This window comes from Dermacentor albipictus, chromosome 1, assembly GCF_038994185.2.
Source record: "Dermacentor albipictus isolate Rhodes 1998 colony chromosome 1, USDA_Dalb.pri_finalv2, whole genome shotgun sequence".
Lineage (NCBI taxonomy): Eukaryota > Metazoa > Arthropoda > Arachnida > Ixodida > Ixodidae > Dermacentor > Dermacentor albipictus.
The window spans coordinates 488,680,837-488,706,662 of NC_091821.1; the positions used below are offsets into that span (position 1 = coordinate 488,680,837).

Consider the following 25,826-nt stretch of genomic DNA (forward strand, 5'->3'; position numbering starts at 1 on the left):
GTCGCCGCGTGCGAACGGGTTGTCCGCGACAGCGCCTCTCGTCGCCACGTGCGAACGGGTTGTCCGCGACGGCGCCTCGTCGCCTCGTGCGAACGGGTTGCCCGCGACAGCGCCTCTCGTCGCCACGTGCGAACGGGTTGTCCGCGACGGCGCCTCGTCGCCTCGTGCGAACGGGTTGCCCGCGACAGCGCCTCTCGTCGCCACGTGCGAACGGGTTGTCCGCGACGGCGCCTCGTCGCCTCGTGCGAACGGGTTGCCCGCGACAGCGCCTCTCGTCGCCACGTGCGAACGGGTTGTCCGCGACGGCGCCTCGTCGCCTCGTGCGAACGGGTTGCCCGCGACAGCGCCTCTCGTCGCCACGTGCGAACGGGTTGTCCGCGACGGCGCCTCGTCGCCTCGTGCGAACGGGTTGCCCGCGACAGCGCCTCTCGTCGCCACGTGCGAACGGGTTGTCCGCGACGGCGCCTCGTCGCCTCGTGCGAACGGGTTGTCCGCGACGGCGCCTCGTCGCCTCGTGCGAACGGGTTGTCCGCGACAGCGCCTCTCGTCGCCACGTGCGAACGGGTTGTCCGCGACGGCGCCTCGTCGCCTCGTGCGAACGGGTTGCCCGCGACGGCGCCTCTCGTCGCCACGTGCGAACGGGTCGCCGCGGGTACGCGGGAGGAAATGGAGGCGAGTGCTCCCCACAAGCTAGAAGCCGGACTGGTCCGTGGGTTGGGGCTCGCAGAGGCCTGCGTGTGCCAGGGGAGTATAAGATCGGCTGTCCGCTATCGCGGACAGCCAATGTTTTATGCGAACACCCCAGGCACGCTTCGGCCTCTGCGGCCCCAACCCATGGGCCGCCCGGCTTTCAGCTTTGAATCCCCCTGCTACCGCTCGGGTGTCCCGGAGTTCCTGCGCCGCCTGCTTTAATATAACCTCAGGTGCTCTCCTGAGGCCTCCGTTTGCCGGTTACATGTGCCCTCCTGGAGCAGTGCCTGTAAAAAATCCGATATATCGTCACGACGACAAAAGCGACCCGCGACTTATAAAACACCAGTCAGAACATTGTCCCTTCAGACACAGCGATCACGAAGCGGCGTCCACACCCACTGCCTCACCGCGCCGGCAGCCAGCGGCGGAGCGTATAAACCAACCTCGACCGAACTCCGCAATGCCGGCATGTCTAGGGGATAAACGAATACAACGCGCTCTAAGAAACCTCCTCCGTAGTGCCTAGGCTGAGTCATATATTCAAGGAGCAAAAGCCCCCAGATTTTCTCTCTCGTGCCCGCTCTTACTCGCGCCTGCGCGGAAACGTCGAGCTCCGTCAAAAGTGGCACGCCCCGCTGTATCCACGAGCAATTCTAAATACGCTGCCCGGTCGCCATGTCTACCGGAAGCCTGCAGACCACCGGCAACGCCATGCTACCCTATAGCGTGGCGTTCAATAGTCGATCGAGCTTCAATAAACAGGGGACGCAACAACTAGTCGGCAACGGGAGGTACGCTACCATGGAGAACGCAACAACGGGGATAGCGGATATTCTAGTTGACATCAATAGAGAAAAATTGAGGTGGGCAGGCCATGTCATGCGTACGGTAGATAACCGGTGAACCATTAGAGTTGCAGGATGTGTGCCACGGGACGGGAAGCGCAGTTGAGGATGGCAGAAAACTAGGTAGCGCGATGAAATCAGGAAATTTGCAGGTGCAAGTTGAATCAGCAAGTGCAAGACAGGGGTAATTCGAAATCGCAGGAAGAGCCCTTCGTCCTGCACTCGACCTAAAAATAGTGTTACGTAGTAGTGACGGTGAGGAAAGCAGCAATACTGAGAATGACGAAACTAACGTTTTATTGGGCGAACTTGTGCCCTCAAAAACAAGCTATACTAACGGAATGGCGACAGCCTCGAACACTGTCGGTGATCGTCGAAAATCTGATCAACGGGTCAAGCGCGTCGGCTTTTATACATCAGTCGTCGAACGTTCCATAGTAGTCACTGGGACCCGCGTGTCATCCACAAAGTTCTACATTATTCACGTCGCGCATACATGCAATCAGATTACACAAGCTTCGGTCACAGACAGAAGATGGCACCATTAATAACATTTGTTAGGTGGCGAAACGTGGTCGTGCGATAAAGATAAAGAAGTAGACTTGTCATTACCCCCTCTTAAAAAGCATCGTCCCGATGCTAAACACATAACAGTGCGAAACACAAAAGACACTTATGAAACAAAAGTAACAAAATAACGAAAAGAAACGAAGTCCAAAGGTCAGTTACGCGAAGTCCTAAAGTTCGTTAGCGCTAGTAGTACGGCTTGAGTCGCACAACGTGGACTATTTCAGGTCGTGAGCGTTGTCGCTGTGATAGCGAAAAGCCGTCCAGCACGACCTCACAGTCCAGTGCGGCGAAATTTCGGATGATCTTATACGGTCCGAAATAGTGACGCAATAGTTTCTCACTAAGTCCTCGTCGCCATATAGGTGTCCAAACCCAAACGTTGTCGCCGGGCTGTTACTCGACGTAGCGTCGTAGGAGGTTGTAGTCTCGGCTGTCTGTACTCTGCTGGTTCTTGATCCGTAGGCGGGCGAGCAGTCGAGCTTATTCGACGCGCTTGACCGGCTGATAAGATTTTCGACCATCACCGACTGTGTTCGCCGCTGTCGCCATTTTTTGAGTATAGCGTGTTTTTTGCGGGCACAAGTTCGCCCAATAATACGCTAGTTTCGCAAGTCCCAGTATTGCTGCTTTCCTCACCGTCACTAGTACTACGTGGCATCTGGTGGAAGCGCTTTGTGTTCATGTACCGGACTCCCCCACAAAGCCGTGACCGAAGCCCGAACGCCCGGAAGACAACACCAACGTCAACAAGAACCAGCGTGGTAGCTGCAGGCTGCAAGGACTGCCTCCGGAACACGGACTTTTGCCTGAGACGAGCTGGAAGATTCTCATCAAGTCAACCCCAATGGCAGCCCCAGCGTCCCCAATCGTGCTGCAGCAGCCCAGGCAGCCTCCGACGTTCCGCGGTTCAACGTTCGAGGACCCGGAAAGCTGGCTTGAGACGTATGAGAGGGTCGCTCCACTTAACAGCTGGAATAGCGATGACAAACAGCGACATGTCTTTTTCGCATTGGACGACGCGGCCAGGACGTGGTTTGAGAACCGAGAAGCCACCTTAACGACCTGGGACCTGTTCCGAAGCGGCTGCCTGCAGACATTCAGAAGCGTCGTACGCCAAGAATGAGCCCAAGCGCTATTACAAACCTAGGCGCAGCTACCTAATGAGACCATCGCGATCCTCGTGGAGGAAATGAGCCGTCTATTCAGCCACGCCAACCCGGAAATGTCTGAAGAGAAGAAAGTCCGCCTATTCATGCATGGTGTGAAGGAGGAGCTTTTCGCCGAAATGGGACGAAGACCACCGACGAGTTTCTTCACGAGGCCACCAGCATCGAAAAGACAGTCGAGATGCGAAACCGGCAATCCAACTGCCACACAAACGCTACAAACTACGCCGGAGTTCAATGACTGGCCACCGACGATCTACGTGAGACCATCAGAGCGGTCGTACGGCAGAAGCTGCAGAAGTTCTACCCAAGGTCGCACTCTCAAATGGACTCAATCGCCGAAATCATCAAAGAGGAGGTTCAGCGATCGCTTGGAGTTTCTGAGGTGCAACCACAATTATCGCAACCCCTGCCCGAAACGATAACCTACGCCGCCGATAACCTACGCGAGGGCCCTGTAACGCCGCGATTCCGTCGCCCACCAGTCGCCCAGCGCAGCTACGCGAGGAAGACGGACATTTGGCGAGCCCCCGACTTCCGCCCGCTCTGCTAAATCTGCGGAGAAGCCGGCCATGTGTACCGCCAATGTCCACATCGCGACATGGGACTGAGAGGGTCTGCCTTCAACGCGTCGCGTCCACAGCTTGGAGAGCGCCCGCGTGACATCGCCGACTACATCACCGCAACTCAGTGGAGTCCTCCACGACCCTCCCGTTCACCATCACCAGACCGCTACCTGCCACCGCAGCGCCGACCATACACTGGCCCAGCCCGGGGCTGCCCTGCGAGCCCATATCCGGAAAACTAAAAGCAGCAACCGATGGAGGTGCGGTTGCTGTTCGGTTCGTCGAACTGACGAAAGTCCTCCGCCACCGACGAAGATGGCGAAGCGACTATCTAGACGACATACGCCGCCGTCCTGACGAAGTCTGGAAGCAAAGAATACGCCGACGAAAGACAACCCGACGACGCCACATACCAACCACTGGTCAACGCGACGCAACCGTGATCCGACGCCACGACGTAACTGTAACGCAAGGCAAAGAACTACCGACCTCAACATGCTTCTCGACGGCCACGCAGTCACCGCCTTAGTGGACACAGGGGCCGATTACTCCGTAGTGAGCGGGCACATCCTTGCCCAGTTGAAGTTAAAACTGCATGGGAAGGCCCTCAAATTCGGACCGCTGGAGCGCATGTCATTGCTCCACCTGGAATCTGCATGGCAAGAATTAGCGTTCATGACCGCACTTACCCTGCCACCTTCGTTATCCCCCAACAGTGTTGACGAGACGTCATTCTCGGCATGGGCTCATCGACCTGAAATCATCGACCTCATCATCGACCTGAAATCTAAATCGATAACGCTGTCGGAAGATCAAGTGATGCCGCCGGAGAGCTCTCGTAGTCACCACGCCTCGAGTGTGCTCGATGGTCAAGTGAGCATCCCACCACGCACCAGCATTATTATTACCGTCAGCACCGAAACACCCGCTGACGTAGAAGGTGTCATCGAGGATGACCAACGTCTACTGCTTGACCGTAAAATATGCGTGCCAAGAGGGATCACTCGACTGCCCGGAGGGAAAGCGCAAGTGATGCTAACCAGCTTCAGCCAGGAGTTCAAGCATGTCAACAAGAGCACGACAATCGCGTACATCGAGGCAATTGTGGAAACCAGCAATGCCTTTGTCCTCTCAGATTCTGCCGCATCTACATCGACGGCCATAGTTCCGAACCAGAATTCGACATCTATGCCAGTCTCCCCATGAGCAAGCAGCAACAGCTCAGAACTCTTCTCCGACGATGGAGAGAGTGCCTTTCGACGTCATCGAGGATTCGACGAACACAGGTCGAAAAGCATCGCATAATAACCGAAGAGTGCGCTCCACCACGCCGCCGCGTTTCGGCTCGAGAACACGAAGCTATAAGGCACCAAGTCGATGAAATGCTGCGCGACGACATCATCCAGCTGTCGAAAAGCCCATGGACATCTCCTGTAGTCTTGGTAAAGAAAAAGGATGGAACCTTACGTTTCTGCGTCGATTATCGTCGTCTGAACAAGATCACGAAGAAGGATGTATACTCCCTCCCACGGATAGACGACGCACTGCATCGGCTATGCAACGCTAAATACTTCTTGTCGATGGACCTCAAGTCTGGCTATTGGCGATTAGAAGAAGAAGAGAGAGATCGCAAAAAGACCGCCTTCATCACGCCAGACGGCCTCTACCAGTTCAAGGTTATGCCATTTGGACTGTGCTCGGTGCCTGCAACGTTCCAGCGCGTGATGGACACGGTTTTAGCAGGACTGTAGTGGCAGACCTGTCTCGTTTACTTGGATGGCGGCGTCGTCTTCGCCGGAAATTTCGACGATCACCTTAGGCGGTTTGCGACAGTACTGGAGGCCCATCAAGTCATTAGGGCTCACTCCGAAGCCGGAAACGTGCTGCTTCGCTTACGATGAGCTTCTGTTCCTAGGCCACGCAATGAGCAAATCTGGTGTCCGCCCCGACCCGCAAAAGATAGCTGCCACCGCAGAGTTCCCGCAGCCCATCGACAAGAAGGCAGTGCGTAGATTGCTTGGCATGTGTGCCTATTACAGGCGCTTAGTCAAGGACTGCTCACGCATCGCTTAGCCGCTGACACATCTAACGAAGTGTGATGTCAAGCTCAAGTGGAAAATGCCACAGGCCAACGCATTTCAAGCACTCAAAAGACGCATGCAGTCGCCGCCGGTACTTGCACACTTCCACGAGGACGCCGATACCGAAATCCACACTGACGCCAGTATCCTAGGCCTCGGTGCCGTCCTAGTCCAGAGGAAAGACGGACTTGAACGGGTGATATCTTATGCTAGGAGGTCGCTGTCAAAAGTGGAAGGTAATTATTCCACGACATTTGGGCGACAGCAAAATTCCGCCCTTACCTATCTGGCAGGCTATTCAAAGTCGTCAGCGACCATCCCGCGTTTTGTTGGTTAGCTAACCTAAAGGACCCTTCAGGACGGCTAGAGCGGTGGAGCCTTAGACTGCAAGAATATGACCTCACTGTAATCTACAAGTCCGGACGGAAACACTCTGATGCTGATTGCTTATCACGCGCCCCCCGTGAACCTCCGCCGCAAGACGACGAGGATGACGACGTCTTCCTTGCAATAGTAAGCGCGGAAGACTTCGATGAACAACAACGAGCAGACCCTGAGCTAAAAGGCCTCGTCGAGTATTTAGAAAGGAATACCGAATTTAGAACGGAATATCGTTGTCCCTAGGTCGTTTAAGCGCGGATTGTCTTCGTTCACGTTTCGAAAAAACCTATCCATGAAGAACTTTTCCCCAGTCCGCACCAGCTACCTTCCTGTTCCGTCGGCGCTGCGTCCTACATGACGATCCGACTGCTGGATACCTCGGTTTCTCCCGGACACTATAGAGGATACAAGAAAGGTATTACTTGCCGCGCCTAACCGCCGACGTCGCCCGTTACGTCAAGACACCACCGAGACTGTCAGCGACGCAAGACACCGCCGACAAGGCCAGTTGGATTACTACAGCCGATCAAGCCTCCTTGCCGACCTTTTCAGCAGATCGGGATGGACTTGTTGGGACCGTTTTCGACGTCAACAACCGAAAAGAAGTGGAGCATCATGAGGACGGACTACCTCACCCACCTCGCTGAAACGAAAGCTCTGCTGAAAGTTGGGGAAGCCGGAGTGGCAAAAGTTTTCGTCGAGAGCATCCTCCTGCGACATGGAGCCCCAGAAGTCCTCATCACCGACAGGAGAACGGCCTTTGCAGCAGAGCTAACCCGAGCCATTCTGCAATACAACCAGACAAGCCACGGGAGGACAACAGTAGCGGGTGTGCTGCTGATATGATTGCATCACGTCATTAATTACCACCGATAACTTAAGCAACTGCGTTTTGAATGAATGAATATTGGATGTTTAATGGCGCAAGGGCCAGATGTGGCCAGAGAGCGCCATGCTAATGATAAATGAGTTCGCAGTGCCTGATGGGTTCTATGATCCTAATGCGCCGTGGCTGTAAAGGGGCCTAAAAGAGTTGATGCAAATTCCATAAAATGTACGAGTAATAAAATTATGGGAATGACTATTGGCGTGTACTATGAACATTGAAATGTACTGAGAAAGAATGATGCAATATATAAAATGTGTGATTGTCTAGATGTGTAATATTGTCAAGAGCACTACTGCCTCACCGCGGCCCTTGAAACGCAAAGGCCTAGAGGCGTGTGCTATACAGAGAATCTATCCTAGCGATATCCTCTGGAAAGAGGATGCGCTAAGAAATGAATGGGCTTGTAACATGTAGTACAACATCTTTCAAGAAAGCGAGGACTGCTTTGGTCTCAAAAAGCGGTTCTACACCAAGAAACATGGCCGGATGGAGAGGGACGTGATGGCTGTATGCAAAAGGAAAATGTTTTCTCCTGTCTTTTTCGGCTTCCCGGCACTCCAGGAAGACATGGAGGACGGTCAGCCGGTCGCCACATCTACCACAGGTTCGAGGCTCGTTACTGGTCAAGAGGAAGTTATGAGTGCCAAATTTGTCCTATTCTCAGTCTAGTGAATAGGACATCTGTTCTTCGTGTTTTCGTATTTGGGTGCCAGAAACATAACTGAGGCCTTATTAGGTGAAGCTTATTACTCGTTTCAGCGTCCCACAAGCGTTGTCAGTGGCTTCGCAGTCTGTTTCTTAGAAAAGGCTTCATGTCTATGGCGGGGACAGCAGCAGAACCTTGCGATGCTATTGATTTGGCGATCTCGTCGGCAAGCACATTTCCCTCGATTCCTCTATGGCCAGGAACCCAGCATATTACTACAGGCCTATGTGATAAGCAGATGTTACATAAGAGTGAGTAGAGTTCATTGAAGACAGGATTCGTTTGCTTTTAAAAAGAAATTAGTGCTTTTACGAGACTTAGCGAGTCTGTGAATATGATGGCTTTCTCAAGTTTCAATTTCTTTATATGCTTGACTGCACTCAGTACTGCGTAGACTTCGGCAGTGACGATACTGGTTATGGGGTTCAACATGTCAGATTCAGTAAAAGAGGGACCGACAGCATCGTAGGATACACCAGCATGTGATTTGGACGCATTTGTGTAAAATTCGGTGCAGGAGTACTTCAACTTAACTTCACGGTAATGCATGGCAATTTCAAGCTCAGGAGCGTGCTTTGTGAACTATACAAAGGATACGTCACATTCTATCACCTGCCACTGCCAGGGCGGTAATACCTTAGGTGCAGGCATTAGGCGATATTCAAGAAGTGGGACGTCCATTTCTTCGCTAAGTTCTCTTACACGTATTGAGAAAGGTAATCTCAAAGAGGGTCAATTACGATAAAGTGTCTCACACGTCAATTCGTTAACGGCTGTGAAACACGGATGTTCCCTAATAGAACGCCCTTTCAGAAAATAGGTAAAGCTGATGTATGTTCTCTGAAAATGGAGTGACCACTCATCTGACTCGATATACAGACTTTCAACAGGGCTTGTTTTAAATGCGCCAGTGGCCAGGCGGATTCCCAGATGGTGAACAGGGTCTAATATCTTTAGCGCGCTCGGGGCGGCAGAGTGATAAACTACGGCCCCATAATCTAATCTTGATCGAACTAGGCTCCTGTAAAGATTCAGTAAACACTTCCTGTCACTACCCCGTGTTGTGTGGGATAGAATTTTAGGTAAGTGCAGTGTTTATAGACATTTTGTTTTTAGATATTCTATGTGTGGAATGAAACTAAGCTTGGAGTCAAGTATAATACCTAGAAATTTGTGCTCTTTGTTAAAAGTGTAATGGGTGCACTGAACAGTTCCGAGGGTAACGTCTCTTCGTAACCGAGGAGGCAGGTGGCGCAGAGCAGGAACAGCTGGTTGCCCGAACGGCTCACACTCGTGCCAAGCACTGGCGATCCGGCTGGCCCACTGGTTGCACAGCAGGCATGGAAGAGACGATCTGGCTAGCCTTGTTCTTCTGCTCTTCTTCTTCATTACAATTACCCCCGGCGCAAAAGTGGAGCCATCCTGGCGACTTACGACGTGGAGACGAGCGGTTCATAGAATTGTTTCAGGCGGCGCACGTGAACAACATCCCGTCCACGGCGGCGCTTGTCGGATGTCCATGTAAGGGGCTCTATGACATAGTTGACCGGAGAGGTGCGTTCGACGATGCGGTATGGTCCATCATACTGGGAGAGAAGTTTGGTCGAAAGTCCAGGCGTTGTAGAAGGCACGGACAACAAGACAAGGGTGCCGGGAGCGAAGTTTGGATTCGTAGCGTCGCCATCACGATTGGCTTTTTGTCGTTGTTGGTCAGCGGAGGTGAACTTTCGGGCTAATTGACGGCATTCCTCGGCGTATCGGGCGACGGCTGAAACGGGAGCACATTCTGACGCGTCTGGTGCATAAGGCGAAACCGTATCGATGGTATGGGAAGGATCGCGACCGTAGAGAAGAAAGTGTGGAGAAAATCCTGTGGTACTTTGTGTAGCCGTATTATATGCGTACGTGACAAATGGGAGGATTATGTCCCAGTTTGTATGCTCCGATGAAACGTACATGGCGAGCATATCACCAAGGGTGCGATTGAAACGCTCTGTAAGTCCGTTAGTTTGAGGATGGTACGCTGTGGTGGTCCGGTGAACTATGCGGCATTGAGCAAGCAGTGCTTCAACCACCTGCGACAGAAACACACGGCCTCTATCACTCAGCAGCTCCCGAGGTGGGCCATCACGAAGATTGAAACGATGGAGCAGAAAGGATGCAGCGTCACTGGCGGTCGCTGCAGGTAGAGCAGCGGTTTCGGCATAGCGTGTAAGGTGATCAACTGCTACAATAATGCATCGTTTCTCAGCGGGTGTTAGTGGTAGCGGCCCGTACAGGTCAATTCCCACACGGTCGAAGGCACGAGCAAGGCAGGGAAGCGCCTGTAATAAACCGTGGGCCGGATGAGGCGGAGACGTGCGGCGTTGGCATTGCGGGCACGAGCGGACAAACTTTTGGACAAAAGGTTGCAGCGGTGGCGTAGAGGTAGAACACCCACCTCGCGTGAAAGAGGTCCGTGGTTCGAATCCCGGTGCCGGCAATTTTCCACCGGATTCAAAAAAAAATCCGCGTGTTGATAAAATTGCATAAACAGGCCTAGAGTGTGGCCTGATCCCGGTGACCAGAACCGGTAACGCACTCCCTCACCAGAGCAGGATTGGCCACCCTGGTGCAGTACTTGGCCACAACCTCCTATATGAACAACACAATCAAACCCCGGCCCTCAGTCCCCAGCAGCTGCGAAGCAACTGACCACGGCGGCGGTCAGACTTGCGACGCTGCAGAGGGTGCTAAGAATCACTGGCTCCGGACAGGCCGCCATTGGAATATGAACCTGGCAACGTTTAACGCTAGAACGTTATCTAGTGAGGCGAGTCTAGCAGTGCTATTGGAGGAATTAGAGGGCAGTAAATGGGATATAATAGGGCTCAGCGAAGTTAGGAGGCCAAAAGAAGCATATACAGTGCTAAAAAGCGGGCACGTTCTGTGCTACCGGGGCTTAGCAGAGAGAAGGGAACTAGGCGTCGGATTCCTGATTAATAAGAATATAGCTGGTAACATACAGGAATTCTATAGCATTAACGAGAGGGTGGCAGGTCTTGTTGTGAAACTTAATAAGAGGTACAAAATGAAGATTGTACAGGTCTACGCCCCTACATCCAGTCATGATGACCAGGAAGACGAAAGCTTCTATGAAGACGTGGAATCGGCGATGGGTAGAGTGAAAACTAAATACACTATACTAATGGGTGACTTTAATGCCAAGGTAGGCAAAAAGCAGGCTGGAGACAAGGCAGTGGGGGAATATGGCATAGGCACTAGGAATATCAGGGGGGAGTTATTGGTAGAGTTTGCGGAACAGAATAATATGAGGATAATGAATACCTTCTTCCGCAAGCGGCATAGCCGAAAGTAGACGTGGAGGGGCCCGAACGGCGAGACTAGAAATGAAATAGACTTCATACTCTGCGCTAACCCTGGCATCATAAAAGATGTGGACGTGCTCGGCAAGGTGCGCTGCAGTGACCACAGGATGTTAAGAACTCGAATTAGCCTAGACCTGAGAAGGGAACGGAAGAAACTGGTACATAAGAAGCCGATCAATGAGTTAGCGGTAAGAGGGAAAATAGAGGAATTCCAGATCAACCTACAGAACAGGTATTCGGCTTTAGCTCAGGAAGAGGACCTTAGTGTTGAAGCAATGAACGACTATCTTGTGGACATCATTAAGGAGTGTGCAATGGAAGTCGGTGGTAACTCCATTAGGCAGGATACCAGTAAACTATCGCAAGAGACGAAAGATCTGATCAAGAAACGCCAATGTATGAAAGCCTCTAACCCTACAGCTAGAATAGAACTGGCAGAACTTTCGAAGTTAATCAACAAGCGTAAGACAGCTGACATAAGGAAGTATAATATGGATAGAATTGAACAGGCTCTCAGGAACGGAGGAAGCCTAAAAACAGTGAAGAAGAAACTAGGAATTGGCAAGAATCAGATGTATGCGTTAAGAGACAAAGCCGGCAATATCATTACTAATATGGATGAGATAGTACAAGTGACTCAGGAGTTCTATAGAGATTTGTACAATACCAGTGCCACCCACGACGATAATGGAAGAGAAAATAGTCTAGAGGAATTCGAAATCCCACAGGTAACGCCGGAAGAAGTAAAGAAAGCCTTGGGAGATATGCAAAGGGGGAAGGCAGCTGGGGAGGATCAGGAAACAGCAGATTTGTTGAAGGATGGTGGGCAGATTGTTCTAGAGAAACTGGCCACCCTGTATACGCAATGCCTCATAACGTCGAGCGTACCGGAATCTTGGAAAAATGCTAACATAATGCTAATCCATAAGAAAGGGGACGCCAAAGACTTGAAAAATTATAGACCAATCAGCTTACTGTCCGTTGCCTACAAACTATTTACTAAGGTAAACGCAAATAGAATCAGGAACACCTTAGACTTCTGTCAAGCAAAGGACCAGGCAGGATTCCGTAAAGGCTACTCAACAATACACCGTATTCACACTATCAATCAGGTGATAGAGAAATGTGCGGAATATAACCAACCCTTATATATAGCTTTCATTGATTACGAGAAAGCATTTGATTCTGTCGATACCTCAGCAGTTATGGAGGCATTACAGAATCAGGGTGTAGACGAGCCATATGTAAAAATACTGAAAAATATCTATAGCGGCTCCACAGCCACCATAGTCCTCCATAAAGAAAGCAACAAAATCCCAATAAAGAAAGGCGTCAGGCAGGGAGATACAATCTCTCCAATGCTATTCACAGCGTGTTTACAGGAGGTATTCAGAGACCTGGATTTGGAAGAAATGGGGATAAAAGTTAATGGAGAATACCTTAGTAATTTGCGATTCGCGGATGATATTGCCTTGCTTAGTAACTCAGGGGACCAACTGCAATGCATGCTCACTGACCTGGAGAGGCAAAGCAGAAGAGTGGGTCTAAAAATTAATCTGCAGAAAACTAAAGTAATGTTTAACAGTCTCGGAAGAGAACAGCAGTTTACAATAGGTAGCGAGGCACTGGAAGTCGTAAGGGAATACATCTACGTAGGGCAGGTAGTGACTGCGGATCCGGATCATGAGACAGAAATAATCAGAAGAATAAGAATGGGCTGGGGTGCGTTTGGCAGGCATTCTCAGATCATGAACAGCAGGTTGCCATTATCCCTCAAGAGAAAAGTGTATAATAGGTGTGTCTTACCAGTACTCAGCTACGGGGCAGAAACCTGGAGGCTTACGAAAAGGGTTCTAGTAAAATTGAGGACTACGCAACGAGCTATGGAAAGAAGAATGATAGGTGTAACGTTAAGGGATAAGAAAAGAGCAGATTGGGTGAGGGAACAAACGCGAGTTAATGACATCTTAGTTGAAATCAAGAAAAAGAAATGGGCATGGGCAGGACATGTAATGAGGAGGGAAGATAACCGATGGTCATTAAGGGTTACGGACTGGATTCCAAGGGAAGGGAAGCGCAGCAGGGGACGGCAGAAAGTTAGGTGGGCGGATGAGATAAAGAAGTTTGCAGGGACGGCATGGCCACAATTAGTACATGACCGGGGTTGTTGGAGAAATATGGGAGAGGCCTTTGCCCTGCAGTGGGCGTAACCAGGCTGCTGCTGATGATGATGAAACATTCCTCGCCAGTATTAACGTTGCCGCAGGCGCTCATATGTCTTCAAAACGCCTGCGTTTGCACATTGTGGGTCAGTATGGAAAGACGCGCACATGTCGGAACGCAAAGTCCTAGGGATAACTAGGAGCCACTTGCGACCATCGGGCTGGTAGTTGCGTCGATACAAGAGGTTATCCAGGACAGCAAAATGGACAGCCTGGCGACGCAGGGAGCGGGAGATGGGAGATGCAGGCGAGCCAACAAGCACATCCAAAAGAGAGGCCTCCGAAGGATCCTTGCGCTGTTCTGATGCGAGGGTGTCGATGTCGACCGAGGATACCGCCTTAATGATGGAGAGGGAGGCCGTGTCGGCTGGCAGCGGAGAGCGGGACAGAGCGTCAGCGTCAGTGTGCTTGTGACCTGACCGGTATGTGACGTGTATGTCGCATTCTTGAATGCGCAGAGCCCAGCGGGCAAGGCGTCCAGACGGGTCTTTTAAAGATGATAACCAACAAAGGGCGTGATGGTCAGTAACCACATTGAAAGGCCTGCCGTATAAATAGAGGCGAAACTTCCCGAGTGCCCAAACGATGGCCAGGCATTCTTTTTCTGTGACGCTGTAATTGCGTTCCGCTTTGGTCAGCGCACGACTGGCGTAAGCAACGACGTACTCGGAGTAGCCAGACTTGCGCTGCGCAAGGACAGCGCCAAGGCCAATACCACTGGCATCGGTGTGCACTTCAGTTGGGGTGGTGGGGTCGAAGTGTCGCAGTATAGGCGGAGACGTCAGGAGGCGGCGTAAGGTCACGAAGGCGGGGTCGCATGCAGGAGACCAGGAGGATAGGTCGTTGGCGCCACTTAAGAGTTCTGTCAGAGGAGATATTATCGAGGCAAAATTGCGAACAAAGCGCCTGAAGTAAGAACAGAGGCCGATGAAGGCGCGGAGGTCTTTGAGTGTCTTTGGTTTCGAAAATTCTGCCACGGCGCGAAGTTTTGATTGGTCGGGGCAAATGCCGTCTTGTGATATGACGTGACCTAGAATCATGAGCTTGCGCGCGGCGAACTCGCACTTTTTCAGGTTCAGTTGCAGGCCTGCGTTGGTCAAGGACGTCAACACTTGCCTAAGGCGAAGAAGATGCGGGCTGAAATCAGGGGCGAACACAACGATGCCGTCGAGATAGCACAAACGCGTGCTCCATTTTAGGCCGCGCAAGATATTGTCCGTCATTCGTTCAAAGGTAGCAGGTGCATTGCATATGCCAAATGGCATCACATTGAATTCGTATAAACCATCTGGGGTAATGAATGCAGTTTTAGGGCGATCAACTGCTGACATCGGGACCTGCCGGTAGCCCGAGCGTAAATCCTACGAAGAGAAGAATTTAGCGCCTTGCAAGCTGTCCAGAGCGTCGTCAATGCGCGCTAGAGGGTATACGTCTTTGCGCGTTATCTTATTGAGACGGCGATAATCGACGCAGAACCAAATGGAACCATCTTTTTTTGTGACGAGAACCACTGGTGATGCCCACGGGCTATCGGAAGGTCGAATGACGCCGCGCTGAAACATGTCGTCCACGTGCTCACTGATCACCTGGCGCTCCTTGGCGGATACGTGGTACGGGCGCTGCCGAAATAGCACGTTGGAGCCAGTGTCGATGTGGTGGCTGAAGGTTGACGAGCGACCCAGAGTAGGCTGAGCGACATCAAAAGAAGAGCGGAACTGGGCAAGGAGGTGAAGAAGCTGGGAGCGCTGCTAGGAAGTAAGATCATCGGCAATGAAAGGTGTGAATAAGTCAGGTGATGGTGGAGCAGAAGTGGAAAGTGCACAGAAGTCAATGAGCTCTGCATACGAAGCATCCGGCACGTCGGTTATAAGCATGTCATCAAGAGGCTGAACATGTCCAAGTGCTTCGCCGCGAAGAGCCATCAGGGCTGTAGGAAGCGGATTGCAGACAACGATGGCGCTGAAACCGGCTGAAATGTCAAGCGCGGCGAAAGGCAGGGGGAACGTTTTTGCGGGTTATGAAGAGTTCTGAAGGAGTGAAGAGGACAGCGCCTTCAGAGACAGCGCCACAGAAGACGGGGACATCGGCAGACGAGTACGGCGGTATGGCGATGTTTTCTCGAAGGACTTGCTTAGCGGGAAGAGAAGTGGCGCCAACGAGGGGCACGTCACACAGGGGCGATAATTCGACTTCAGCACGTGTACAATTGACGACGGCGTTATTTCGTGAAAGTCCCACCCAAGTATCACGTCGTGAGAACAGGACTGCAGAACCACAAACTCCACAATATAGAGAACGCCCTGAATAACAACTCTAGCTGTGCATGCTGCTGAAGGCTGCACTGGCTGGGCGCTTGCTGTGCGAAGAGAAAACCCAGAAAGTGGCGTCGTAACTTTTCGTAAAGCGCGAGAGAGGCGTTCGTTTAGGACAGACACGGCTGCTGCAGTATCAATTAGCGCAACGGTAGGGACGCCGTCAACAGTAAGATCGACAACGTTCGAAGGCGACAATGGAGGACTTGTACAGATCGGTGGCGACGCAGTTCTTGCCTCCTGAAATGCGGCGCTTAGTTTTCCTCTTGCGTGGGTGAAGGGCGCCGACGCATGGGGGACAACGAGTGGCGACGCGGTGAAGGTGAACGACGTGTAAGGACCGGGCGCTCGGCTGGTGGCCTGTTCGACTGACGACTAAAACAAGTGTCGTGGAAAGGCTGGACGTTGGCGTAGGGAGGCGACTGCACAATCTAATCAGGTTGCAGCATGCGGCGGCGGCAGAGTCGTGCAACGTGGTCGGGAATACCGAGGCATAACATATGGGCTGTTGGCTTGCGTGCGCCAAGGATTACTAAAGGCAGGAGCAGGTCGACGAACGGGACTATGAACGGGTGGTGGCGGCCGAGGATGTAGCGCAACGAGTGGTTGACCAGGGGGCTGCGCGGCGACGGATGCGTAAGTGGCGCGGCCGCAGGGTAATGATGATGCTGCATTGGTAGAGCCTCAGCAACTTGATCTTCAATAACCCGCCGGAGCGTAAGAGCGAGCTGTGTAGGAGGCTGTTGCGGCAGCGCCTGCTGTAGCTCAGCGAAGGGTAGCAGAGAAAGCTGACGTGCAACTTCCTCCCGCACGAAAGCTTGGATTTATGTGAGCAAGGAGGAGCAATCGGAGAAGGCCGTCATGGAAGAGAGGGCCTCATCAGCCACTGAGGGGCGCCTAGTCAACTCGCACTGCCTCCTCAACTCGTCGTAGCTTTGGCACAAGTTTATGAGAGGGCTACGGTGCGCTACGGTGCGCGGGCTCTTGGCGATCAACATTAGGAAAATGTCATCGGCGATGCCCTTCAAAATGCGCTTCAATTTGTCATTTTCGGGCATAGACGTATCCACACGTTTGCATAGGTCGAGAACCTCTTCAATACAACAGGTGAATGTTTCACCGGGTTGTTGCGCTCGCTCTCGTAACCGCTGCTCGGCGCGCAACTTGATGGCAGGGCAACCGAAAACTACAGCGAAACTGGTCTTGAACGCGGACCAGGACTGAAAGTCAGCTTCGTAATATTTAAACCACAGGTGAGGCACTCCCGCGCAAGGTAGAATATGATTGCATTTAACTTGGTGGTATCATCCCATCGATTGTGCAAGCTCACCCGTTCGTACGTAGCCAACCAGTCATTGACGTCCTGTTCATCCGTACCGCTGAAAACCGCTGGATGGCGTTGCGGGACAGCGCCAGAACAGGCAACAGGGGGTGGCGGCGACGTCGGCAGGGGAGAGTCAGGCATGACGGGTGGCAGAGTTCGAGACCGGAGTTCCAGGCTGTAGATGTTCTTGAGTACCCCGCACCTCCCACCAATTGTAATGGGTGCACTGAACAGTTCCGAGGGTAACGTCTGTTCATAGCCGAGGAGGCAGGTGACGCAGAGCAGGAACAGCTAGTTGCCCGAACGGCTCACACTCGTGCCAAGCACTGGCAATTCGGCTGGCCAACTGGTTGCACAGCAGGCATGGAATAGACGATCTGGCTGGCCTTGTTCTTGCGCTCTTCTTTTTCAAACCAAAAGGAATTTGCTGTCCGCCCATTTCTAGAAAAGGATCTGGGACCAGGCCTCTCTTTCTTGTGAAGAGAACACAAGAACTTTTGTGGGGGTCGATTTTAAATCAATTTTAGTCTGCCCGCATGGACACCTTGTTTAGGGCCTGCTGTACCTGTCTCTCGCAGACTGTGAGGTTGCAGGATTTGAAACCTATTTTTATATCGTCTACGTAGACGGAGTAGAAAATAGCTGGTGGTAAACATGCACGAAGCGTGTTCATCTTTACGACAAAGAGCGTGCAGCCACCCTGGGGTACCCCAGTTTCCTGTATGAATGTACTCGACAGTGCAGGACCTATTTTCACTCGAAATGTACGGTTCTCTAGGTAGCTCTCTATAATATTTAATATATTGCCGCGGATACCTAGCGCGGAAGGATCGCGCAGGATTCCGTACCGCCAGGTTGTGTCGTAAGCTTTTTCCATATCGAGAAATACTGATAAGAAAGGTTGCTTGCGCACGAAGGCATCGAGAATGCTCGCTTCACTGCGCACAAGATGGTCGGTTGTAGATCGCCCTTCCCGAAAAACACATTGAAATGGATCAAGCATTTTACTGGACTCTAGGAGATGTACGAGCCGGCGATTGATCATTTTTTCAAAAAGCTTACAGAGGCAGCTCGTAAGCGCTATAGGACGGTAGCTAGTAAGCATGTCTTTACATAGTCAGCTGTCTTTACATGTCTTTACATAGTTACATAGTCAGTAAGCATAGTCTTTACCATGCTTTAAAACAGGGATCACAATAGCCTCCTTCCATTTTGATGGGAGGTAACCAGCAGCCCAGATAGTATTGAGAAGTGTGAGAAGCGTGGTTAGTGTGGCGGAGTGCAGGTGTTTAAGCATATCATGCATGATTTTATCGGGGCCCGGTGCAGAGCTCCGACATGCTGATAAGGAAGCTTTAGGTTCAGCAATGGAAAAAGGACGATTATAAGGATCGTTTGGCATGCATTTCCGATTCAGAGGCTTGTGTTCTTCTATTGATTTATATTTAAGAAAGTTCTCCGAATAGTGAGTGGAGCTAGACACGCGCTCGAAGTGTTCACCGAGAGCATCAGCCTGGTCTGCTTCCTGGGGTCAAACATATCATTCGCCACCTTTCTTCCCTCCAACATGTACAGAATCAAGCCATTCGCATTCTCACCTGGAGCAACCGACGTTCACATGTTACTGATCTGTACCGGGAACTGCACATACTGAATATTGACAATCTAACCAAATTTAATGTCTGCACATTTGCTTACCAGGCAGTTAAAGACCATAACCTTCTCAAATTTGTTCTTATCCGACACCTTACTAACTCAAATATGACGCGCTTTTCCTCCAATAACAATTTCACACTCCCAAAGGTACGAACTAACTATGGTTCACAAAGAGTACCATTTGTTTTAATCAAACTTTGGAATGCATTGCCTTTTAACATTAAATGTGCCTTTTCTATATCGTCATTCAAACATCAGCTTCGCAATTTCATGTTTAACCTATAGCTCCGTTTATTGAATATGTCTGTTAAAACACAACTTCAGTTCTGTCGTTTCTAATACTGTTTGCCGCGTTTCTTACTTCTGCTTATGCCTTATCCCTACCGTTTTATATTTTCCATTGTATTATTCTTTTGCATCATTATGTATTCGCATTTGTATTTGCATTTTCGTATTTTTCTAACTCGCTGCCTTTTTGCTGTCAAGTAGTATTAGATTTTTTTAACATTATAAAAGGTCCCCCTACAGTGTTTACACTATGGGAACTTTTTCTGTACTAAATATCAATATTTTTGTATCTGCACTAAGTATTCAATAAACTTCGAACTTCAAACTTCCATTAAAAAGTAAGGGAAAGACGAAGGTAGTAGGGAGAGGGAGACAGGAAAAGGCAACTACTGATTTCCCCCGGGTGGGTAAGTCCGGGGGTGCCGTCTACGTGAAGCAGAGGCCAAAGAGGTGCGTCGCCTCCGCCGGGGGACCTTAAAGGTCCGTACACCCGGCATCGGCTCAACCCCCAGGATCCCCTCTTCCCCGGACACGGCTAAGCCGCGTACGGCTACACGCGGGAGGGTCCGACCCTCGTGTGCTCGGGTACGTGGTGTCGCAACACACCAAACGCCTGCTGACGCAGACGCCCCTGCGGGGAGCAACTGCGTTTTACGACCAGACACCTCTAAATATGGGTGTTAAATGAGTTGACATATGACACACGCACACACACACACACACGTAAATATATATATATATATATATAACATTTTATAGATGTTTTCAATGCTCTGCAAACCGCACAATATTGGAAACTATGTCATCAGTGAGACCAATTACTGTGACGCAACCGAATTGTTGCCATAAACATTTAGTTTTTAGAAAGAAAATGCAGGAATGCTCAAGATATGGTTTAAGGTGAACCGCTCTATCTTATTGTCAATTCTTCTGTTCCTCATTCTCATGTTGCTTTAACCGCCATAACTGACAGCCATGCGTAGACACCACTCTTCCAAATTTCATGCGCGATTTTATGTTTTTTTTACTCTTCCGAATTTCATGCGCGATTTTATGTTTTCTTTTTCTGCACAAAAAAAGAACTGCAAGAAGAAAGACAAGTTCAGTTACCGGTCGATGTGTGTAACCTACTTCTGTTCTACAAACAGGAACGACTGTTTCCTTTTGTGTCACACTAACAGATCGGCAGACGCTCTTTTCCTCGTGCTCAACTGGGCAAAAATGCAATGGAAGTTTGCAGCGATTCATGTTTATGGAAGTGTCCGAGTTATTGCTAGAAATGTAGAGCCCGGCTTTGTTCAACAACAAGATCTAGTGTTTGCTCTTGAATCGCACAATGTTTTCCTTGCTGATTATCATTGCCGAATACCACATTTATGTACACAGAAATTCGTAGTATCTCGTTTTAATTTAGCCAGGTCTCGTGGTGCAAATTTGCCGGATACGTATTTTATTACAATGTAAATTTTATGCAACCTCAAAACATTCTTTTTCCACGACAGTACGATAATTCTTACGGTGACCTACTTCCCTTACAATAATACTGCTCACAAATAAAAGGATAAATTAAATCCGGCAAAACGCTTCTCAGCTACACCGGCGTCAATGTGATTAGCACCGAAGCATTGTAATGAATCACAGTATTGCCACGGCTGGAACGCGTCATGTGTGAGCCGTGTACTGCACCTGGACTCCTCTACCGCGCTTCCCTCGGCATTCGCTGCTCAACCTAGCGGCGCGCGCGACGTCCTTTTGTGTGGCCTCTGAGATGGCACCGTTGACGCACCGGCACGTGCTAACATTGAGAATTACTCCCTCGCTGGCCGCGCGTATTCATGGCGCAGCGCTAAAGTGTCGGGATGCTGTGCTGTAGAAACCCGTGTGACGCGGGCTGTTTTAGCCAGGATAGACTTGTAAAACTAGTATATTTCTTTTTTAATTGAAGTGTGGTGGAAATGTGGCGTAGGTACAGACCGTTTTATACAGGACGCCGATATTTTGCGATCATAGCGTCGTCTATCGTCTGGCGGCATGCTGGTATGTGGTTTTGCGCTGAAGGGGGCACTGTGACGAGGAGCGGAAAGTTTTCGCGTTTTCCTGGGAGGTATCAACCAGCTTAAGCAGTTGGAAAATTTATTAGCGTGTCTTTAATAAGCTTCGATCTGGCCGCAATATCGACCGGCGATAAGCCTAGGGACGCTACCACAGCTCCGCCCGCGATCAAAGTAGGAGGCGCTAAGTCTGAGCATTGTCGATACGTAAAACACATCTAACGTACTATTATTCAACTATATTAAGGTATCACTCAGGTGAAAGTAATCATAGGTGGGTGTCTGCTTGCCATGTGGTGTCCCACGTCAGCGTAACATCCCAACCCAGGTAACTAGCGAAGCTCCGAGGAAACACATTTTGCTAGCTTTCGTGCTCCTAAAATTTACAGGGCACGATTTTCTAAGCATTTTCTTGCCTGGCACCTGATCCTCAAGCTTTTCAAAATAAGTAACCGTGATATACCCCGACAGGAACAGCCTTCAACGTGGGTAAAGCGACCCGATGGCAGTGGTCGCCATCAACCAGACGCTCGCGATGCATTGAAATATGCAAACACCTATGTGTGGAGCGGTGCCTTCGCAAGGGCACCTCACCGACTCGAGAGAGCTGAAAAACGAACCACTCTCTGCAATAGCAACTTTATTTGATAAAGTAATGCAGACACGTGATGAGTAGCGCCGACCTGCCGACGAGATTCGGAAGCGCAGAAGAGCCCACGTGAACTAAGGGCAGCCGGCACACAGTAAGCATGGCTTTGGTTCCAGAACAGAGAACACGCATCACGTTTCTTCGTAGCGACGTACTGTTTTCATAATTCGCCCACGTAAACTTCTACCAGGAAGTTGGCTGCCAAGCATCTTAATTACAGTACACATTCCAACAAAATGTGCATTTAAGAAGTGATAGTTGACTTCGTCCCTTCGCGATATAGTTAACAGATTTAAATACGCACTTTTCGTTTATATCCCAGTTTTAGCATGGGTGCCGTTTTCATAGCTGCGCGTTCACTGGAAACAAAATGTTCTGAACATTCATGCGGCGAGACTGATAGCGTCGATCCTTTTTTGTGTGTGCTTGCAAAGTAAACCCGACGTTTTTCTGCAACCGCAGCGACGGAGTCCACGGAGTCACCGCTCTTGAAGATGCGCACTTCACATTTGCTTCCGAAGGTTACTTTGGCAACCGAATACAGCACAGCAGGGGCGCAATAACGTAAAGCTATTCTAAACTTTTCTATTCCAATTATGCCATCAGCCCTGCACTATTGGTCAAAAAATGTTCAAGTCACCAGTGCCCCTGTTTGTCACGCGATGTCACGAAAACCGCGAGAACTGTTATGTGCACACTGATCATGCATGGTTATACTGAACGAAAGAAAAATAATATTTTTCATTTGACGCCTTTTTCACTATTAGCGAAAAAGGGCGTCGTTTGACGAATTGCTATTGATCAAACGGTTTCGGGTCACAGCCTCTTTACCTGTCTGTCACGGGACATCGCAAAACCACGAAAACTCACCACGTCAAAGTGACGTGTACGCGTTAAAGACGCACTATTATGCCGAACAAGACTCAAAGTTTTTCTGAATAGCCTGAGACTGGCCCGTTCGAAAATGAATAGACGATGGCTGCCCACCAATCGCTGTGGCGCCGGCGACTCGAAGCTGCCCGGGAGCATACATTTATTTGCGTATAATGAATGACTTTCCGGGGAAGTACAAGGTTATCGAGATTTTTCGGCGCGTATACGACATCGCTCGGGCAACTATACTTTGCCGAGGATCCGTTTTTTAACTAATTTTTTAACCTTCCGTTGCACTCAGCCACGTTTTCGACCCCCCACCGCATGCTACGTAAGGGGAATCGGACCAATCGCCGACGCCGGCACCACCCTCTTCATTCGGCTATCGACTTTGACTGCGCCGGCTCAGCCTCGTCGAAACTTTCTCCACTTGACTGTGCTCGTCGCCTCTTCTCAGCCAATTAGAAAAGAAAAATTTCTCAATGTAGGCAATGCTATTCGCTTTGAAAGCAAGGAAAAGTGACATCCTACAAACGAGAAGCACGTTTGTCTGTTTGTCAAACAAGCTGTGGGTTACCCCCCGATGCTTGCGTCAGGGGCAACGTAAATTTGACATCAGGAAATTGGAGTGAGAACAGGTTAGAATAGCTTTACGTTAAGGACCCCAGTAGCCCATTCAGTCTGGGTCGTGGCGTCGCAGGACTCACGGACGCAACACATTAGAATCGGATTTATTCGCAATGACACCGTTACCACTCCTAGCTGCCGCTGTAAGAAAGGATGGTCCGCACATAACAGTGCGAGGAGTAGAGCGGTGCGGCGTGCTGATTCGAGGTTACGTTCCTCCTAGCCGATAAAACGGTCAATACACATAAAATGACTGAAGTAGGCTAATAATGCTATTCTCATTAAAATCCTTGAAGTCAAAGCGTTCAGATCACGTTTCTCACTAGTGCAATTAGCATGTATTTTGATGGACCGGGCTGCCGGGGCAGTGTCGCCTACGCGCTTCGCCGGCACGTTAGCTACCATTAGCCACCATATCTTCTGCAGAGCCGGAACGACCGCATGGGAGAGCGGCGACCAACACGTGTACTTCGCGGACTTCCCGGCAGAGCGGCTGTTCTTCCTGGTCAGCTGCTTCCGCCAGTGCAACTCTAAGCCCGGAATGCGCCAGCGGTTGCACTGCAACCAGCTCCTGCCGAGGCTGCCGGGCTTCAACGCTGCTTTCGGCTGCAAGGCGGGCGACCGCATGTTCGCCGGAAACGACCAATTGTGGAAGCAGCGCGTAGCGATTGAGATTTGCCGCAACAACGGCAGCTCCTGCGACGCGTGATTCTTGAAGATTCTGACACGTGTGCGCCTTCATTTTTTTCTTAGTCATAGCTAAGCTAATATTTTACTTTTGCTTACTATCAGTGAAATTTGGATATTTTTTTATTGCATGACTTCTGTTCTACGCGCCTGCGCGTTTCTCCAATGTGCAATTACGGGACGCGCCATTGACTACAATGAATGAATTTTACCAAGTGATGATCATGCGCCAGACATCAGGCATGCGCCAAAAACTGCAGCGCAATGACTTTTGCCTGATCCCGCTTCGGTCCAGCGCCCTCCGGCGGTGGCATTCGCAGAGTACTTATTGAACGTTTCACGTTAGATGAGATCATTCTTGCTCTTTTTTTTTACACAAAATGAATTGCGCCGATGCGTGAGCTCCTAAGTATACAAAGCTTGAAGAAGGACGCATTGCTCATGTATTATCCCGTTAGCCTTGTGTGGTATAGTTTCAAATATGAAGCACACGACGCTGTACATGCCCGTGTCATAAAACGATTATACGCGAATGTACTCTAGCTACTTCTACAAAGGAGGGGCTATGTCGATGGAAGTAACATATATTTAACGAGAACTTAATGTTCCGCTGCTCCTCGGCATTTCAGGCGTGATTTCAGCGTTTTCGCGTCACAGGAAAGGACCAGAATTCACTATCGTTGTTTTAGTGAACTTCACGGATTGTAACTCATACCTATGTACTCATGTGGAGAGAAGTCGGAGAAAATGCAAGGGCGGAGTGTATTAGGTCGCTTACACTGACATTGTAGGTGTGGTGATTGGTAACTTGCTCCAGCAACAAAATATTCTTGCCCTTCTTTGTTCAATGCATGCACTGAATCATGTCGATGAAATAAGTGCAACAAAGGCATGGGCAAGTTTTGTGGCGTGCAGCTTTCTGGAAAGAATTGCAACCGTCTTTAATATCTTTGGCCGAGTTCCGTCGCCTAACAACTTTGCGTCACCAAGTCAGTATAGCTTTTTCAGAATAGCTTTCCAGCGTAATCAGTTTTTTCCCTTCATGTATCGTTTTTATACTCACCGTTTTGTCATAACAGGAGCATTTTGGAGACATATTGCTGTCTACTGTGTGACCACGTGCGCTCGCTATGCTGCGATGAGGTGCTATGGCCTAAAACAACCCATGCCCACCAATGGCTGTGCACTGGTAAATACGAGCTAATCTTCACACCTTCTCATAAACCTACAAGGACAAATGCCACATGGAGATTTCATAAGCTGTTATGATGTACGCGCAGCAGGATGATTGTTTTTTCATTCTTAACGTGAATCTGTGATTGGACCAATTGTGCGGGCACTCGCAGCGGGATCATTTGTTCTTCTAAAAACAGATGTGAGTTTGTAGTTTTATGTTTGACTACATCGTGTTTTTGCTGTTTCTTTCGATTTAGAATTTTGATGATTGTCCAAATAAACCATCTGAGAGAGTGCACTTGATGCTTCCTTTGTTCAGTCGTCTTTAGTCTACTCGCCTGACTGTAAATCCTGCGACATTTATCAGTCTCCTCATCTGCGCACTGTTGAACCAGGCACGTGTATTCAAACTTTACGACTTCCTATGTGGCGGAAGGACATTCTGAAATGTGTAGGGAGTCATTGGTGAATTATTTAGTGTGGAAAGCGTGTTGCAGGCGTTTCAGTGCTTGTCTACTCTGGGAGAGCAGGAGCGGTGGCTGGGATTGTAATAGAGCCATTTATATCGATAATGTTCATTTTGTTTTACCTACAGTCGTGCAGCAGTCATGCCGTCTACTGGCGAGTACATGCAGTAATATACGCAAAGAACATGGCACGGGAGAAGACCTCGTCTTGCGAATGGTGTAGAAGCCT

At 50.1% G+C, this 25,826-nt stretch overlaps 1 protein-coding gene across 2 annotated transcripts in view; it reads left to right on the plus strand.

Moving 5' to 3' along the window:
- The window catches only part of LOC135912810 (uncharacterized), a 72,376-nt gene extending 46,948 nt beyond the window's left edge, over positions 1 to 25,428 (plus strand). For both annotated transcript variants that reach the window (XM_065445354.1, XM_065445361.1), the window contains exon 7: positions 23,694 to 25,428. In XM_065445354.1, coding sequence (XP_065301426.1) covers positions 23,694 to 23,976 — 283 coding nt within the window. In that variant the 3' untranslated portion in view covers positions 23,977 to 25,428. The remainder of the gene's footprint in view (positions 1 to 23,693) is intronic.
- The last annotated feature ends 398 nt before the right edge of the window (positions 25,429 to 25,826 follow it).